Source organism: Mesocricetus auratus, unplaced genomic scaffold (assembly GCF_017639785.1).
Source record: "Mesocricetus auratus isolate SY011 unplaced genomic scaffold, BCM_Maur_2.0 Super-Scaffold_100006, whole genome shotgun sequence".
NCBI classification, from domain to species: Eukaryota; Metazoa; Chordata; class Mammalia; order Rodentia; family Cricetidae; genus Mesocricetus; species Mesocricetus auratus.
The window spans coordinates 33,280,037-33,297,753 of record NW_024429190.1 but is presented as its reverse complement, the minus strand read 5'-3'; the positions used below and the strand labels follow the sequence as shown (position 1 = coordinate 33,297,753).

The 17,717-nt window shown below is 38.1% G+C and overlaps 1 protein-coding gene across 7 annotated transcripts in view; it reads right to left on the bottom strand.

The window, feature by feature from the left end:
• Rbpj (recombination signal binding protein for immunoglobulin kappa J region) overlaps positions 1–17,717 on the bottom strand; it is a 75,772-nt gene that overhangs the window by 10,840 nt on the left and 47,215 nt on the right. For all 7 annotated transcript variants that reach the window (XM_005068766.4, XM_040747080.1, XM_013112527.3 and 4 more), the window contains 3 exons: positions 14,347–14,442; positions 5,415–5,580; positions 1,908–2,082 (listed from right to left, as the gene is read on the bottom strand). In XM_005068766.4, coding sequence (XP_005068823.1) covers positions 1,908–2,082; positions 5,415–5,580; positions 14,347–14,442 — 437 coding nt within the window. The remainder of the gene's footprint in view (positions 1–1,907; positions 2,083–5,414; positions 5,581–14,346; positions 14,443–17,717) is intronic.

Sequence of the window (17,717 nt, the reverse complement as noted above, 5' to 3'; positions counted from 1 at the left end):
ATTGAACTACACCAAAAGAATTAACTTAACAAATCTGAATGCATACATTCCTAATGCCTCAGGTAAACTGCATGGGAACATAGATTAAGAATACCCACGTAGATGTCAGTGTTACCTATATATTGTAACATTCAGTGAATTTCAATTTTGACTCACTTGGTTAAAAATTCAATTATTTTAGACTATTCAAAATTTGAACACTGACAGAACATTAGAAGCATTTCTGCTTATGCTTGCTTTGCATGTTTTATTATAATCATGGTATTATACTATTAAAATAAGAAATTTTATCTGTTGTAGCTATACAATATTTGTATATGAAGCAAACGTCTGAAATTACATCAAACTACAAATAAGTAAGAGGAAAGCAGACTGAACCAGAAGAATTAATTATGATGAAATAAGACTGGCCTGAAATTAAGGTCACTATTCAAGTTAGGATTTCCATTCATTATGTAATTCTGTTTGCATCAGTGTGTATGGAATTTTCCATATTAAATAACTGATAGGAATAAAGACTGCATGGAGTAAAACACATCTAAGTATGTGGAAGTTATATAAAAGAATTAGAAAATCAGTAATTTGTGTACCTCGATGAAGTAAAGGTCACTAAACCACTGGTTTCCAGGTTTCTCAGGAGCCTTAGGAGGAAATTAAACAAACTGCTGAACTTACTACAGTCTTAATGTGACAAAAAAGGAGGTGGTAACCAGATACTCTGTGATTTCTAAGCCAGTGAGAATTTTAAAAGCCAGCTAATTTTAAAAGTCTTTAATCACCAGGCCAAAGAAAAACTAAGGCAAAAGAACAAGGGATGAGTCAAAGCCAGAGTATAAAAATTCCAAAATGACCCAGTTTCTTCAATAAGTAACATATCAAAGCAGGTAAGGAGAGAATAGAAAAACTATCACAGACTAAAAGTTATGGGCCTTACTTAATTCTATGTTTGAACAAGCCAACTATAAATGGAACAAAACATAACAACAAACTATATAAAAAAAATGTCAAGACACTATGACTAATCTACTCATGGAATACTAAATGACATTAAAGGGCTGTCAACTTTGTGAGGTGTGGTGCAAAAAAAAAAAAAAAAAGAAAAAGAAAAAAAAAAAAGCCATGCATTAAGAGTCAGTAGTGCAGGAAATGTTAGCTGAAAGATTAGGATGTTGAAGATTTACATCAAAATATTTCAGCAGTTAGACAGGGAAGAGGTGCTGTTGGTAAGGGCCACAAAACAGAATTAGTGAAATTACTAAGGTTGGGGAGATTGCTGCATCATGCTAATTTCTCCCTTTTATATAAATTTAAAAGTTTGTACAACAAAAAACTTGAAAGTCAGCCAAGCAATTTCAAATGTGTTGAAATGTAGACTTACAGACAGTACTCAGACAGCCTTGGTAGTTTAACAATCTGCCAATGAGATAGCAGCTCCTGCAGCAGAGACCTTTAGACATTTGGTTTAGTGCCTTACCTGGCTTTCCAAACTATGATGTTTTCGGAAATGGGTACTTCTGCCATTCTGGAAGGATAGACTCTTTTGGAATGGGAACTACCTTGGGCACTGTAGGACATTTATTATCACTAGCCCACAGCATCAGGTACTTAACATTTATCTTCCTTCCCAGTCAATGAGACAAAAGGAGAAAATTCCCTCCATTTCCCTGGGATAGTAAGAAACCACTCTGAGGTAATCCTAATGAAGTAACAGATTCTCAGGACACTAACTGAGAATGAATCACTTCATTAAGCCAGACACTGCTTATTTACACTTAAATTTAAAGCACAGTAAGGGCACAAAAGAAAAAAATAGTAGTAAACAATGAATTTAAGTTTTAAAAAGTTTGTCTCATTAATGTATGTAATGTGATAATTGGGAACAAATAAGGAAACTTGAGCATACATACAGTCAGCATTTTTCAATGACTGCTTCTTTTTGGAAGGTTTGGAGATAACTTTTATCCGCTTGCTGAGGAACACGCCAATATCATCGCTGTTGCCATAGAACATCTTTACAGACAACATGAAGTGCTTTCGCTTGTCTGAATCAGATATGTACAATGTTTTGGCTGTACAGTAGTTCTGTGAAAGAAAAGCAAAGTGGTGTTAATAGCAGTAAACCCTTGAGGTTATGCACCATCTGCTCAGAACGGTGTGGCTACATCTGACCCGGCACGAATGATATCACTCTGATGGATCACCCAATGGCTGTTTACGTTGCTCTCTAAAGAGAATCTTTAAGAAGTTTTCAAAACAAATGTTGGGGAAGGAATGACGGAAAGTGAGCCTCTTCTGAAGATAAGGTTCAGTAAGGAAAGACCAAACTCAGTTTAGGTGCCAAGAAGAGTTGAGCTTAGTCCAAAAAGCTGGACTTGAGCCAGCAGCTCCTAGACTCTTCTCGAGATGGAGAAGATGTGAATGAATCTCAGTGTTCAGCTGTGGGAGCTGAATATTACAGCCATTAACAAAGCTGTCCTCAGGATGGTTAAGAAACTATTACATCTATCATTCCAGTTCCTCAAACTTATTCAAGTCCACTTAGTACAGGAAGCAGAGGAAAGCACTGCCTAAGTCAACTCCAAAAAGGCTGTACAAAAAATAAAACAAACATCTAGGAACTAAGTTCTGACAGCTGTGCTTGAGGACTTGGTCTTCCCAAGTGTGCCTGTGGATCAGGATCCATGGGATGGATATGGTTAGCTCCTACAGCTCCATCTGGACCAAGAGCAGCAGAACATGAAACAGTCCGAGACTCTTCCAGGTATCTACAAGGCATTAATTTGAATACCTCAAGTTTTAGTTATATACAAAAATGACGACAACATTTACCCTTAAAAAAAGAAAGCCTATGATCCATATCTACTCTCCTTAAATTCTTTGTTCTATATAGCTTTACATATTTCACAGAATCAACATTCAACGTTATAGCTATTATTTGACTTTTGCACTTAAAAACAACTGATGATTATCTACAACAAAAGTAATAAGACTATCAAAATTTAGTAGAATTGTATAAAAAGCTTTTGTTTGCAGTTTTCACACTAGCTCACATAATGTTTCTCTTTATATGGTTGAATGCTGTGGTTACAGTGTGAGAGTGAATGGGACCATGAAACATCTTAGGTATCTTCAAGAATATACTAAAGAACTATTTCTAAAACGGATAAACTTGGTTTATCATACTATCACCAAAAGAACAAAGTTTAAAGATACAAGAGAAAACACTCACTTGCCAAAAAGCAGCAACACTTTGAAATGCTACTGTTTCACTTGTATGTATTGGTCCTGATCACTGTGAACTGTGGGGGCCTGGGCCAAAATACTGACCTCCTTTACCAAACAGGGCAAACAATGTCCAAAATTTATTTCAGCTACTACTGTGTGCTCCTTTTAAAATGTGTGCCTGTTAATATGAGTACTACTTACCAATAAGTACTTAGTGAATTCTAGGCTCTTATCCTTAAAATTTACTAATATGTACTACTAGTAGCAGATAAAAATACTGCAAGTTTGTCTCTATAACACAGTTACATGAGAAAATTTTAATGTGTTCCTGAATATTCTAAATTTTGAAAGGTCTTGCCATGTAAAAGGCAAAATAAGACAACAGTAATAAAAGCAAAATACAATAGCCCTTTGCAGTGGTTCTTTTATATACTGAGATATGCCATCTCTGAATTTATACATAAGCCGTATTTTTTTAAATACTAGTTAAAGATCAAATTTAGAACTGTTCTGATAAAGTCAATGTATCAAAGCAGGTAGTCACAGAAGAAAAATGAACAGTGTATCTAAACAAGGGAACTGCATCATCCTAGTGGGAAAGCCCAAAGAAAAGGATCACTTAGTTCTGAGTGCTAACATAACTGGGTATGATTTGCATCAAGAAAGAGAAGATACTGTCTAGCATATATAAAACAGGTGAGCATAAGCTGGTGAGACTGCTCAGTGAGTAAAGGCCAAGCCTTAAGATCACCCCTGGGTCCTACAAGGTAGGAGAGAACAGACGACTGACTCCTTTGAGTAGTCCTTTACCCCCTCACATGCACACGTGTGCTTGCATCTCACCAATGTCCAGGACTTGTGTAACAAGGTCTAACATAAGGCAGATAGAAGTTCATGCTGAGGCAGCCCCCAAAGAGCATAGTACCAGTATCTCAGGAGAGACAATCAATGATGCTATTGGTTGGTAGGTTGATTGGTTCTTTAGTATTATCTTGCTGGGAGGTAAAATGACTGAAAGCTAGAACTAGTTAAAATAAGAATGAAGTTCAATCAGCATAGTTACACAAACTGGTAGTCAGATCCTTGGCTTTTTACTACCTACTTATCTACTCATTAAAGAATAGAATATCTAGGGGTAGGGTATGCTGTAGTAACTAGAGAAATAACAACAGAAGAATAGATCAAACCCTCTGTAGAATACTTTTTAAGCCCAACAGTCTTAATTTAAAATGGTTTTACTGCTCTATTTTATTTTATAATAAGTTTTCACTATTGTAATAAACATTATACCAAACCTAATTTAAATCCGTGGTCAACATATCTTACTGACTATAGAAACATAATGGCATATAAATCATCAGATATGAAGACTAGCTTTATGGCTTCTTAGTACTCTCTGAACATGACTAAATGTAATTAAGAATGCTAATTACTAGCTCACCATCCTCAATATTGTAGGTCATCCTATCCTAGTGTCATACAAAACATAAACACGAAGCTAGCCAACAAAGAGTTACTACATAAGGAAACAGCTTTATGCTACTTAAAAAATTAGGTAGTCACTGAGATCAGAACCTGTTTCTAAATATCAATATTAAGGGAAAATAGTGATCATTAGGAAGTATAATAAATGAACAAACCACTTTCCTGAATTAAAGTTGTATATTGACTGTTACTGCTTTCTATGTTCACAAAACTGTCAGCAAAGACTGTTCTCTGAGTAACCTGTGTTCTAACTGGTGTTGTGCTGGCTAGACAAGGGTCACTACTATACTATACCCAGATCCATGTTCTTGTGTCAGCAGTCACTTCACAGCAAGGGATGAAGATTAATTAAGAGGATAGAGCAAACCAAAGCTGAGGAATGTATTTTCACTAGTATCTGAGTATCACAATCCTGCCAGACAGAAGATGAGAGACTTGTTTCCTAAACTATTAGCATCCAGTGAAATTTCCCTTACAGATAAGGCAGTCAAGAAGGTGGAAAAGCATCCCGGTGCTGCCTTTAGATGCTAATACACACTCCATGAGTCACCAGACACAGCTGTCCTGCAAGGACACTTTTGATTCTGATATACACATTTAAACAACTGTTACTAAAAGTACTTTAAAAAAAACAATAAACACTGATGGGGAAAAACTAAATAAATTCTGCAAAAATGAATGCAGAATATACGTTTTAAATTTACCTTCCCTTCCAAGTTCAGCTGTTGCATTTCTTGATCACTATTTCCTATTCCAATAAATGCACAGGGTTGAGACTCTTGTTCCGAACAACCATCTCGTTCCATTTGTTCTTTTTTTTTCTTCCAACCACTGCCCATAAGATATACACAAGGAGGAGGGCAAAAAAATCTGTAAAAAAGAGGGGTGGGGAGTGCCAGGAAAAACAATTAAATTCAAGATCATGCTTCATTTTTTGAATATGTGAGTTCAAAATCATACTTCAGTGTGCTAAGTTTGTTACTAATAAAGTGAATCATCGTGTCAAAGACTGAAATAAAGACTTTCTTATCTATTCTAATATAATCTGAGCATTACATCTTCAGTTAGATTAGTCCTCCTTCGAGCAGCTTTCCTTTGAATTCTCACAGCTCAAACCTTTGAGCTACTATATTGGAATTTGGCAAATGCAAAACACAAAACACAATAGATCACCACAGAATCTGTGATTAGCAATTAAGTTCAAGTCAAGATAACAGCATCATTAATTTAATGCTATTCTCAGTATATTATATTTAATTTTATTTGTCAATTCACCTGGAAAACAGCATTAAAGCAATACCTCAAGTGAGGCAACTCAGGAAAAAGAAAATAGGCTACTTGATATGAGCTCTACAATGAATGAGTCCATGTTTTTTTATTCATCTTAGCCCCTGAACACCTGGAATGCAAACTGAGAAACATCCTGGGCCAAAAGAACAATACACTGTGTTCTTTCGGCCCATGACTACTACCAGATTTGTGTTGTTGTGTGCCAAAAGACACGACTTCCCAAGTTCTCTCCATGTAAAATGACTGTTTTAACCTATCCATCAAAAAGCAGAGTTCAAACTATGAATTCATTCTTTATGTAGAACATAATGTACTTGCCCAATGATATGTAATGTACTTTTGCCTAATGATACCATTGACATGTTGCATACCTTAAAATGTTTGTGTCCTGTCTCTTTAAGGGGTCTGAAAACTCAAATGACTACAGTAGTTATGCAAATAGCATAAATGAATGAAGTTATATGATTAAGAGGCAGGAAATAGCTTTTACCTAAATAACTAGCTTCCTTCTCCTATTTCTTAATGAAAGAAAGAAAGAAAGAAAGAAAGAAAGAAAGAAAGAAAGAAAGAAAGAAAGAAAGAAAGAAAGGAAGGAAGGAAGAAAGACCCTCATGGTAATTCTCACTTTTTGCTGTTCCAAATATAGAAAAAGTGTCTGATTTTACTAATCTCAATATAATCAAAACAGCCTAACTGTAACAAAAATCAACTACAGGTGCCAAGCTCCAGTTATAAGAAAGCATGTGAATACATGCACCTACACAAGCTACTGAACTAGCAGCACGTGGGCCTCACTGGCCAGTGGTGTCTTCCAGTCAGTCAATTGATACTGGACATCAAATTTTACCTAAAACCCAGACTAAAGAAAATAAATTGTGTTGCTGGGCAGGCATAGTGGCACATGCCTTTAATCCCAGCACCCAGGAGGCAGAGACCAGCAGATCTTTGTGAATTCAAGGCCAGCCTGGTCTATCCACATATCGAGTTCCAGAACAACTTGAACTATATAGTGAGACCCTGTCTTAAACAAAAACCAAACCCAAAACTAAAATCAAAACCGAAACACAAAATAAAGAAAAGAAAGTAAGTGCCTATGCATACAGTTTCAGGTCTGTGGGGGGAGGATGGGGGAGAGCAGTTTGCTTCCTCTTGAGCAAATCAGTATGTAATGAACAGCCTCCAAATGTACTGGCACCTTTTGTCAACCCTAATCAGATGACTTTCCAAGTAACTGACATATGTAACCTACAAGAATTGAGCTGAGATTATTCAGTATCTATTAGTTCTCCAATTACTTAATATTTCCTCCAGGTACCAGGAATATAGTCATAAAAATAAAATCAAACGAAGTTCCTATCATTGTGGAATTTACACTCTAATAGGAGAGAGACAAGGAAAGAAAAAAAATAAAAATAGAGACTGTTAGCTAGCAGTAAGTACGTAGAATAATGAAACACCCTAGGGAGGTAACTCTGCAGCATCTAAAGATGGAGAAATACAGAAGCAGTGGCTGGCTAGAAGAAGAGGATCAACCGGAGAGAGGAAGCCTTGAGCAAAAAAGGTTGAGTAGACCAAGTGGGTCCTGGTGAGTTAACACTGTGGATGGAGCACAGCAGGGAGCCCTGTGGTGTTTCTAACCAATACAAAACAAAGAGTCATATGCCTCCATGCTCACACTTGAGAACACAGATATCAAGGTCACACAACCAAGGTACTGCTGCTGGGCTTCAAGTCTGGAGGGATGTCAATAACGGCTGGGCATGTTTTAGGATTGTTTGAGTTATGTCTATACCAGGGATCTTTCAGGTCTTGAATGGCACTGGCCACCAAATGCATAGGTTGACACATCTCAAATACCTAGGCTAATGCACTTTCAGGAACTTCATCCCATGTTAGTAATCTTATTGAACACTTATTATTAAAAACTCCTTGGTGAGTTGATACTATCAAATTTAAATGACTATGCTTTTAGAGAATATACCAAATGTAGTAGTCAAATTTTATGAATCGTCACAAAAAAGATAAAGGAATGAATGTTTTAGGTACACATAGGAGTGCTGCAACAAAATACGGGAAACAATGGCATAAAATTAGCCAAACAGGCTGGGCACCCAGAACATGACAGGCAGAGGCAGGTGTATCTCTGTGACTTTGAGGCCAGCCTGATCTACAAAGTGAGTTCCAGGACAGGCAGGGCTATACAGAGAAACAAAAAACAACAGCAACAACAAATAAAACAAAATTACTCAGACTAAAATTCTTTATGTAAAACACTAATCAAAACCAGGCATTGTGGCTGTGGTGGTTTGAATAGGAATGTCCACCACAGACTCATGTGTCTGAATGCTTGGTCCATAGAGACTGGCATTATTAGGAGATGTGGTCTTATTGGAGGTAGTGTGCCACTCATTGTGGGGGTAGCTTTGAGGTTTCATATGCTCAAACTATTCCCAGCATGGCACACAGTCTCTTTTTCTGTGCTGCCTATGGATCAAGATGTAATACTCCTGTGAGTTTGAGGCCAGTCTGGTCTATAAAGTGGATGCCAGGACTGTTACACAGAGAAACCCTGTCTCAAAAAACGAAACAGAAAAGTAGAACTCTCAGCTCCTCCAGCACCAAGTCCATCTGCATGATGCCATGACAATGGATTAAAATTTAGAACTGTAAATCAGTCCCAATTAAATGCTTATCTTCATAAGAGTTGCTGTTGTCATGGTGTCTCTTCACAGCAATGGAACGTTGACTAAAATAGTGGTCTAAACCTTAAATCCAAGCACTCATAGGCAGAGGCAGGCAGATCTATTGAGTTCAAGGCCAGCCAGGACTATGTAGTGAGTTCCAGAACAGCACTGGCTATAGGGGGCCAGACCCTGTCTCAAAACAAAACAACCCCCAAAACAACAAAGCACAAACCACTGATCAAGATTCTACCTTGAAAGTCTTTCAAGCATACAATAAATATAAGAAAAATGAAGGCTCTTCAATAGCCCTGCTTATTTTTCTTTTCTTTTAGAAACGTCCTGTTTATTTTTTATAGCCACCAGAATTATCCAAAATAACTAAGAAAATAAATTCATCAGAATTGAAACAATTATTTTTTAAGATGCAGATGAAATCATAGCTTTAATGTCCCGAAACTGTCACTCCTAAAAGTAAATTAACCAAAACTTTAGTTCAGAAGAAATAATCAGATGAAATATAAAAATATACACAAATGAAGATAAAGGAATTGAAGGAAGTGTGGAATAAACACCCAAATAGTTAACCAAAGAAAAATTAAGGTGTATTTCTGTGTTTGAAACTGACTTTTAAGGACTGCTATAAAATGAATCCTGAGAAATAATGTGGTCTTTCTTTTTCTTTCTCTTTTTCAGCATCTCAACTGACAAGCAATGCTGTTCTCTCCCACTTGGTGGCGGTATGTACACATTTAAGATTTTACTCATTTTAAAATTCAGCAATCTTTTAGTGGATGATTTAACATGCCCCCCCCCAATCCTGAGAACACACATAGGGAGGGGGGACCTATACATTTAAAAGGAAGCTTTTATTTAACTTGGTATGACAATTAAGTTTGGCCAGACAAAACCAAAACTTGTCGCTGACATTATCTGACCTCTGAAGTAACCTGGGAGTCTCTGGCACACTGTTTACTTCAGTTAACACAGTCCTTACTGTGACTTTAAAATCAGAGTCTAAGTGTGTAGTTAGTAATTGTACCCAGAGCACCACCTCTAATATAACTGCTTGCTCACCAGGAGACAACACTGAATTTTAATATTATATTAATAACAAAAAGTAAGTTAACACAGTCTCTAGAGGAAACAATCTTTCTATGAAGTTTCATCTTTTAAAAACCATACTAATCTTTAATGAAAAAGTAAAATAGATGACTACCATCAATGTGTGTACTAAATATGAGGCACAGATGCTAATACAAAGAATAATTTAAGCCTTTTAAATGAAATTTCCTAGCCAGATATTTTTAGTATTAGTCACTGGAATTGGTTTTTATGACAGAGACATGTCCAAACTGTCCATGGTCATGTCCCCAGGTTACCTCATGCTGTATGCCTTAGCAACTCTCTAAAAGAGCCTGAGCCTGGATCAGCAAGGAGGATGAACCTCCCTCTTCCCACAGTGGAGACCAGACCCATCACCTCCTTTAATCCACAAGGAAACCTTAGCAGAAGGAGCCAGTCACAGGAGGGCATTTGTCACATTTGTCACCCCCCACACACACACAGTGCAAGCCAACAGGGTTCTAATTGTATTGTAAAGTAGTGTGTTTACCTTGGAAATATTAACAATACACGTGATTCAAAAATATTGGAAAGAAGTTGTTTTTTTTTTTCCTTTTAATTATTTATTGGGGGGGGACTAAGACTCTTCAAGTGTTTAACTGGGGTTGTAGACTGACTAAGCCATAGTCAAATAAAAGGTGGTAAAAAACAGGTTACTATAATAAAAGGCAATCATAAAATATTTACAATAACTCGATAAGCCATTGCAGTCCTGTTGCCCTGTATTTCTTACAATAACTAACAAATCCTTTTATTACTTCACTAGGTCTCAGCCATCCATCATAAAATTAAATACTACAACTGATTTTTTAATAGGTCCTCTTGCACTAGCACCTAACAAATAATAAAAAAAAAGAATAAATGAAACAACTAACCTAATTGGGATACTTTGTCACAACTCCAGAGACTGAAAAGCAAAAGCAGCATTATCCATGTTTGCAGCCATGTGAACAAGTTTGCCCCATGCTTCCATGAGGTCTAGCCTGGTCTCCTCTACTCAATGGGGAGGATGTGATGAGACTGAGTGAAGTTCACAAGGATTACTCTTTTCCCAGCATCTTTAGTTCCTTGACCCTGAGTTGCCAACCTAATAAAATGTAAGTCAGCATCAACACTGAATCCAGGTGATACAATATGCCTTTGGAATTTCACTTAATGGGAAATAAAAATACGAACTTCTCGTTTTTTTTATAAACTACAGAAATAAAATTTTAAAGCCCTAGAATTAGTTGGAGTTGTAAGAATTCCAATTCTGGCACCAAGGATAACTAAGCAATGAAAGCAAAGGCATGTTTAGATTCCCTTACCTTCATTTCCCTTAAAATGCTCCATCATAGCATTGGTGGAACACTTCTCTGGTTCAATATTGGAGCTGCTAGGCAAGCTCTCTGTTTCCTGTCAAATAGCACAACTGGCCTTGCATAGCTTTCTTTAGCAGTGAGAAGCATTCCTGTTTTCCTTAGAAAACAACTGACCAGTGTGAACTGAAGTTCCCAGGAAAAAGTCACACCCATGTCACCAAGGCTGACTGATTAGAATGCAATGCTTGTGGACAGTTGTGATGTTGCAGATCCAGGGCTTTGGGGCTACCTTCAGTCTCCTCAACAGCCATTCACTGCCTACCAGTGCCTGACCTAAGAGCTTTGTGATTATCATGTAAAATCTGTTAAAGCATTACTATCAGACCACTAGCTTTCACCAATCCAGGAGTTAACAATGTCATCAGACAGCAGTATATATAGCCTTTGCTGTAACCCACCTAACCATGAAAAGTTTCATTTGTGACTTTTCTGTAGCTATAAAACCTGACAAACAATATACACACTAGAACATAACATTTGGACAACCTAAATCTATGTACCTGAGCCATGACCATTCGTGTTTAGCTCTAGAATTAATGTAAGAACTGTTTTATAAAAAACACTACACATATACACTAAATTTCACTGTTTAAAAACCCAAACATGGCCAGTTCAAGGCCAGCCAAGTTCCAGGACAGCCAACGCTACACATAGAAACCCTGTCTCAAACAAACAAATGAACAAATAAATAAGCAAATAAATGAATGAACAAGCAAACAAATAAACACATACCCAAACCTGAATTTCTCGTGCCAACCTCATGAACAAAAGGAAGTTAGCTCAAGTTAGCTATGAATCAGTGATCAAGTTTCACATGTCACTTAAAACAAAACAGGGCTGGGTTTGTAACTCATTAGACAGCCTACTTAATATGAGAAAGGCTTGGTATTCCACCCTGCCACCACCAAAGTCTGCTAGACACCTGGGCAGCAAACTTAGAAAAGTTGAATAATAATTATAATATAGATCCTACATACTGTTTTCACTATTCATTCTCTTTGAGAATAATTACCAATTCAAAAGCTTTACTTTCTTTTCAGCTCAGAGATCAAGGAAGAGACTTCCCAATTATGTTCTATCCTGTAAAGCACTAAGGAGGGTCTTAATGCCTTATATACAAAGTAAGCCAATGAGGTTCTTCCTGTATTTAAAGTAGCATATTTACCTTGAAAACATTAACAGTACACATGATTCAAAAGATAATGGAGAGTAGTTACTATAACTACTCATAAGTTGGCTTTGCTGCTATTTGTTGTTTGGGGGGAGTAGTTCAAAAGCTAAGTATTTAACTGGGGTTATGGACTGACCCAGCCACAGAGTCAGAGAATAGAAGGTAAAAACAGGCTTCTACAATAAAAGGCAATCATTAAAATGTTTACAATAACTTGATGAGCCACTGCAGTCCATATTTAATTAAACATTTGTACTTCCCTACTTTGTTCATAAGCCATTTCCTTTGTCACACCTTCTATGCTTTCTTTCATTCTTTTCAGCCCAGTCTCCAAAATCACATTTTCATTCCTTCTGCTGTAGTTAGGTATCCTCCCTGGCCAATCCCAAAATCTTGTGACACCCTACCGCCCACAAGCATGCTATCTTTACCCATAAGTGCTTAACAAAACATGCTGTTTGAAAGACATGCCTTAAAATTCTTGGAATCAAGTGAAAACAGCAGAGATGAGTGAGGTTCTGAGACAATGACCCAGTCTAGCAGGTCAGGTTCTGCTTACTGCCATGCCCCACTCTGTGACAACTGCAGTTGAGTATGCTGAACTGAGGATGTGACCAAATGGTACACCATGTATGCTGTATGTATGAAACCCTGGGTTTGATCTCTAACACCAATTTAAAAAATCCATAATTAATCCAAATACAATGAGATATGAATTTCATGAAAAAGATTACACAGAAATAACATTCAATAATTACCTTTGCAGGTAATTTCTGTAGTGGCCACTTAGGTTTGAGTATGAAGGAGATTTCTTTTTCTTAGATGGATCTTGCAATGTGGCAGAAATTCTCGGGCTCAAGTCCTCTTGACCTGGCCTCCAAAGCAGGTGGGCCTATAGATGCACACTGCTGCCATATGCACTTTATGTGGCAGGTGAATGTTCTCAACTATCAGGGATAGGGTTAAGGAAGCTGGGAGCTCTTTATAATGGCTCCAAAGCTCAACTTAAACTGACCTCAAGACACATTTATAGTTACAATCTTTTACCTTTACTTATGTGTTATTATCTGTGCAAAATCTGCCTGCCTGCCTACCTACCTATCATGGCACTGGGAACTGAACCCAGAACCCTGTCACTGAGCTGTATCCCCAGACCTTTTAAAAAAGACTTGTGAGCCGGGAGGTGGTGGCGCATGTCTTTAATCCCAGCACTTGGGAGGCAGAGGTAGGCGGATCTGTGAGTTTGAGGCCAGCCTGGTTTATAGAACAAGTTTCAGGGCAGGCTCCAAAGCTGCACAGAGAAACCCTGTCTTGAAAAAAGACAAATAAAAAAAAAAAAGAAAGAAAATAGATTGAGTGTGCCACATATGCCACATATGGTTGGTTGGTTGGCCATAGAGGACAGAAGAGGATGCCAGCTCCCCCTGGAGCTGGAGTTATAGCCAGTGCAGACATGAGCTATAGAGGTCCCCTGGAAAAGCAGCTCGTAACCACTGGGCCATCTCTCCAGCCTATCCCTAGACTTCTCTGCATCAATGTCAAAGTTACTCATACAGGCCTTACACTCACTTTGTAACCCAGAGAAGAGTTGAACTTGCCATCCTGCTGGCCTCAGCATCTCCAGTGTTGAGGATTATAGAATTGTGTCACAACTGTCTCTTCCTTTTTAAAATGGCACCAGGGGGAGGGGGAGGTTACAGTTGTTTATCAAATTACACTTTATCCCCAAAGGGAAACTGTTTTGCAAATGAGCTAATGTATCACTAAGATTCTTGGAACACAACCCCAAAGAAAAACAGACTTAATTTTGTAAAATTAGGGATGTGGTCAGATGGTCTTCTCTAAATTTTTCAACTTGAACATACCACAGTTCACTGTTCTTTTTAAGAGATAAGTCTCCTCTTCATTTTCTACTATGAAAATAAGCCCAGTAATAAATATAGCCTCAGACATAAATATAAATCATATGCAAATTGTACAATAAGTACCTATTCCCCAATAATCTTACCGTTTTTCATTTCCATACGACTTCTGTGCAACTTTTGCATGAAGAATGAGTACTGTTTGATCCCCTCGTTCTTTTAAATAATTTCGCATAGCTTCCCTGAAATCAAATATAAATTTTATTATTGTAGGGATGGTATTTTTAATGAAATCTTTCAGTTTCTGTGAGAGGAACACTCATGAACATTTTTAAATAAGCAAATGAAAACAAAGAAATACATAAGTTACCTTAAAAGAATCTTGTATAAAGGACAATACATACCCACTTTCACTCTGCATTTTGGTTGTTAAAAATTAATATTTACAGCTGGGTATGGTGATGTACACCATTAGTCCCAGCACTGGAGAGGCAAAGACAGGCAGATCGTTGTGAGTTTGAGGCCAGCCTGGACTACAAAGTAAATTCTGGGACAGCCCAGGCTATTATTACACAGGAAAAAACCCGGGGGGGAGAGAGAGAGAGAGAGAGAGAGAGAGAGAGAGAGAGAGAGAGAGAGAGAGAGAGAGAGAGGGAGGGAGGGAGGGAGGGAGGGAGGGAGGGAGGGAGGGAGGGAGGGAGGGAGGGAGGGAGGGAGGGAGGGAGGGAGAGAGAGAGAGAGAGAGAGAGAGAGAGAGAGAGAGAGAGAGAGAGAGAGAGAGAGAGAGAGAGAGAGAGAGAGAGAGAGAGAGAGAGAGAGAGAGAGAGGACAGCTTTGCACTGCTGTAGCTTATCTTGTTCATCTACCCTTTCACTTCTTAAGTCTCAACAAAACATCAAATCCCCGAAATTGCTATTATTATTTTGCCTGATCTCAACTAACAGTCCCATGCAAGGATTTAGAAAGACCTGTTACTTATACCCCAACATATAATTGCCCAAAGGATGTTGCTAAATATATTAAATTCAGAGGCTAACTGAAATTGCTGAAAATTGTATTCAACTTTCAAAAAACTCAATATTACATCAAATTAAAACTGCAACATGATTATTAAGCAAATGTTTTATACAAACTTCAATGTGTGCTTATTCACTCAATCATCCTGTCAAAGCTAAGTGCTGGGGGGGGGCATGGACACACACGACTCTTATAGGTTTAAGCAGAATCTCAATTCTTGAGATGTTTTACACATCACAAAATTAAAAGTTGCTGTGTAGTGGTGACACGTGCCTTTAAACTCAGTACTCTGGGAAGCAAAGGCTGGCAGATATCTGAATTTGAGGCCAGCCTAGTTGTAGTTGTTTGAAGAAAAATGCCCCCAAAGGGAGTGGCGCTATTAGAGGTATTATTGCAGTAGGCATGGTCTTGCTGGAGGAAGTATGTCATTGTGGGAAGGAGCTTTGAGGTCTCCTATGCTCAAGACAAAGCCCAGTCAGTGTCTCAGACCACTTCAAGTTGCCTGCAAGTCAAGATGTGGAAATTTCAGCTCAGTCTCCAGCACCATGTCTGCTTACATGCCACCATGATAACAATGGACTAAACATCTGAAACTGTAAGCCACTCCAATTAAATGCTTAAACCTGTAAGAGTTGCTGTGGTCATGGTGTCTCTTTACAGCAATAGAAACACTAACACACTGGTCTATGAGTTCTACGACAGCCAGGGTTCCAGAGAAACCCTGTCTCAAACAAACAAACAAACAAACAAAACAAAGAATTAAGTTAGGATAATGAAGAAATATTTCACTAAATTAATTATTTTACTTACATTGCAAATAAAGACAAACACACCATACAGAAGTATATTCAAATGACAGTAATAAGCTGTCAACTGTCCAAAGCTATTAAATGTAGGGAATTGTAGATTTGTTGTCACTTGTGTACTGTGCCTCACCTAACTTTGATTTTCATAGCTGAAAATAGGGAGCTAACACAACCCCCTAGCTCAGGGTGGCTAAAGGGGTCAAATTAGAGAACCTAAATGACATTTGTTCTTACAGAGAAATAAAAATCTTTTAGCTGCAAGGCCTGAAAAGTGATACCACAGTATAGACAGAGAGAATAGACCTCTGCCACCAAAGTGATAGCACAGTGTAGACAGAGAGAATGGACCTCTGCCACCAAAGTGATACCACAGTGTAGACAGAGAGAATGGACCTCTGCCACCAAAGTGACACCACAGTGTAGACAGAGAGAATGGACCTCTGCCACCAAAGTGACACCACAGTGTAGACAGAGAGAATAGACCTCTGCCACCAAAGTGACACCACAGTGTAGACAGAGAGAATGGACCTCTGCCAGCAAAGTGACACCACAGTGTGGACAGAGAGAATGGACCTCTGTCACCAAAGGGAGCAGGAAAACAGAATGAAGCAGGCACTATTAGCAAAGGTGTGCACAGAAAGCCCTAAAACATAGTGTCTATCTAAGTCAAGGAACAGGGGGACGAAAGACCTTGCACTGGGGGAAGTCTTCAAATGAAAAGGGTGCTGAACAGGATGGCCATGGCAAGGATTGGAGATGTTGCTATGGCAGGTAACTGACAGTTCAGAGAGTAAGACTGGGGAATGGGAGAGTGCTAAAACATAAAACAAGGGGGCTGGGAATATGGCTCAGCAGTTAAAATCTTTGCAAGAAGGTTGGATTCCCAGAATTCATTAAAATGCCAGGTAAGCATGATGACCCACATGTAATTCCAGCCTTGAAAGCAGAACAAGGAGATCCCTGGAGCAAGACCATGTATACATGAAAAAAAAAAAAGGACAAAAGTATAAATAAACAAGATAAAAACAAAAGTCAACAGAAAGCCAACACTGTCAAAATTTGTACAAAAGTCCCAGGCAGGAAACTTGAGAAGCAGCTATATACTTGAAAAGTTTCAACTATAACCCTATTTCCCAAACTAAATTCTATTAACATTTATGGTCCCTGTTATATCACTTAAGGATTATTTGCTAATATTTATCAGGTTTTCCTACCTTCCCAGTCAGACTATAGAGGCTTGGAGTAAAAGAACTTAAGGCAGGTATAGATTCTTTCTACAAAGATAATATCACTATTGAAAGACTGACACTGACCAGTAAGGCTGTGCTAGTTATTTTTCTAAGCAAGTATTAATATAACCAACAGCCTTGAGGGTGACATATGACCAAGCACGTGTTAGAAATGGGGAAAGGTTGGCTCTCTTGAAATGATACAGAAGAGCCAGGGTACAAAGCTTAGTAGTTGAGCTACCTACCTCAAAGACAAAGCTACCTCAATGGCTAAGCCACAGCTCTGCTATGAAATACAAGGGTCTGAATCTTAACTCTGCCACTTATTGAATCTGAGGGTTTTCTCCTCTGGGAAGCTATGGATGGAGGGGTATAACTCAAAGTAAGCTAAACCCCTACTGACAAGTAGCTCATACCAGCAAGTTACAGATACCACTATTATTTCTTTTTTAAAAAGCCATTCCA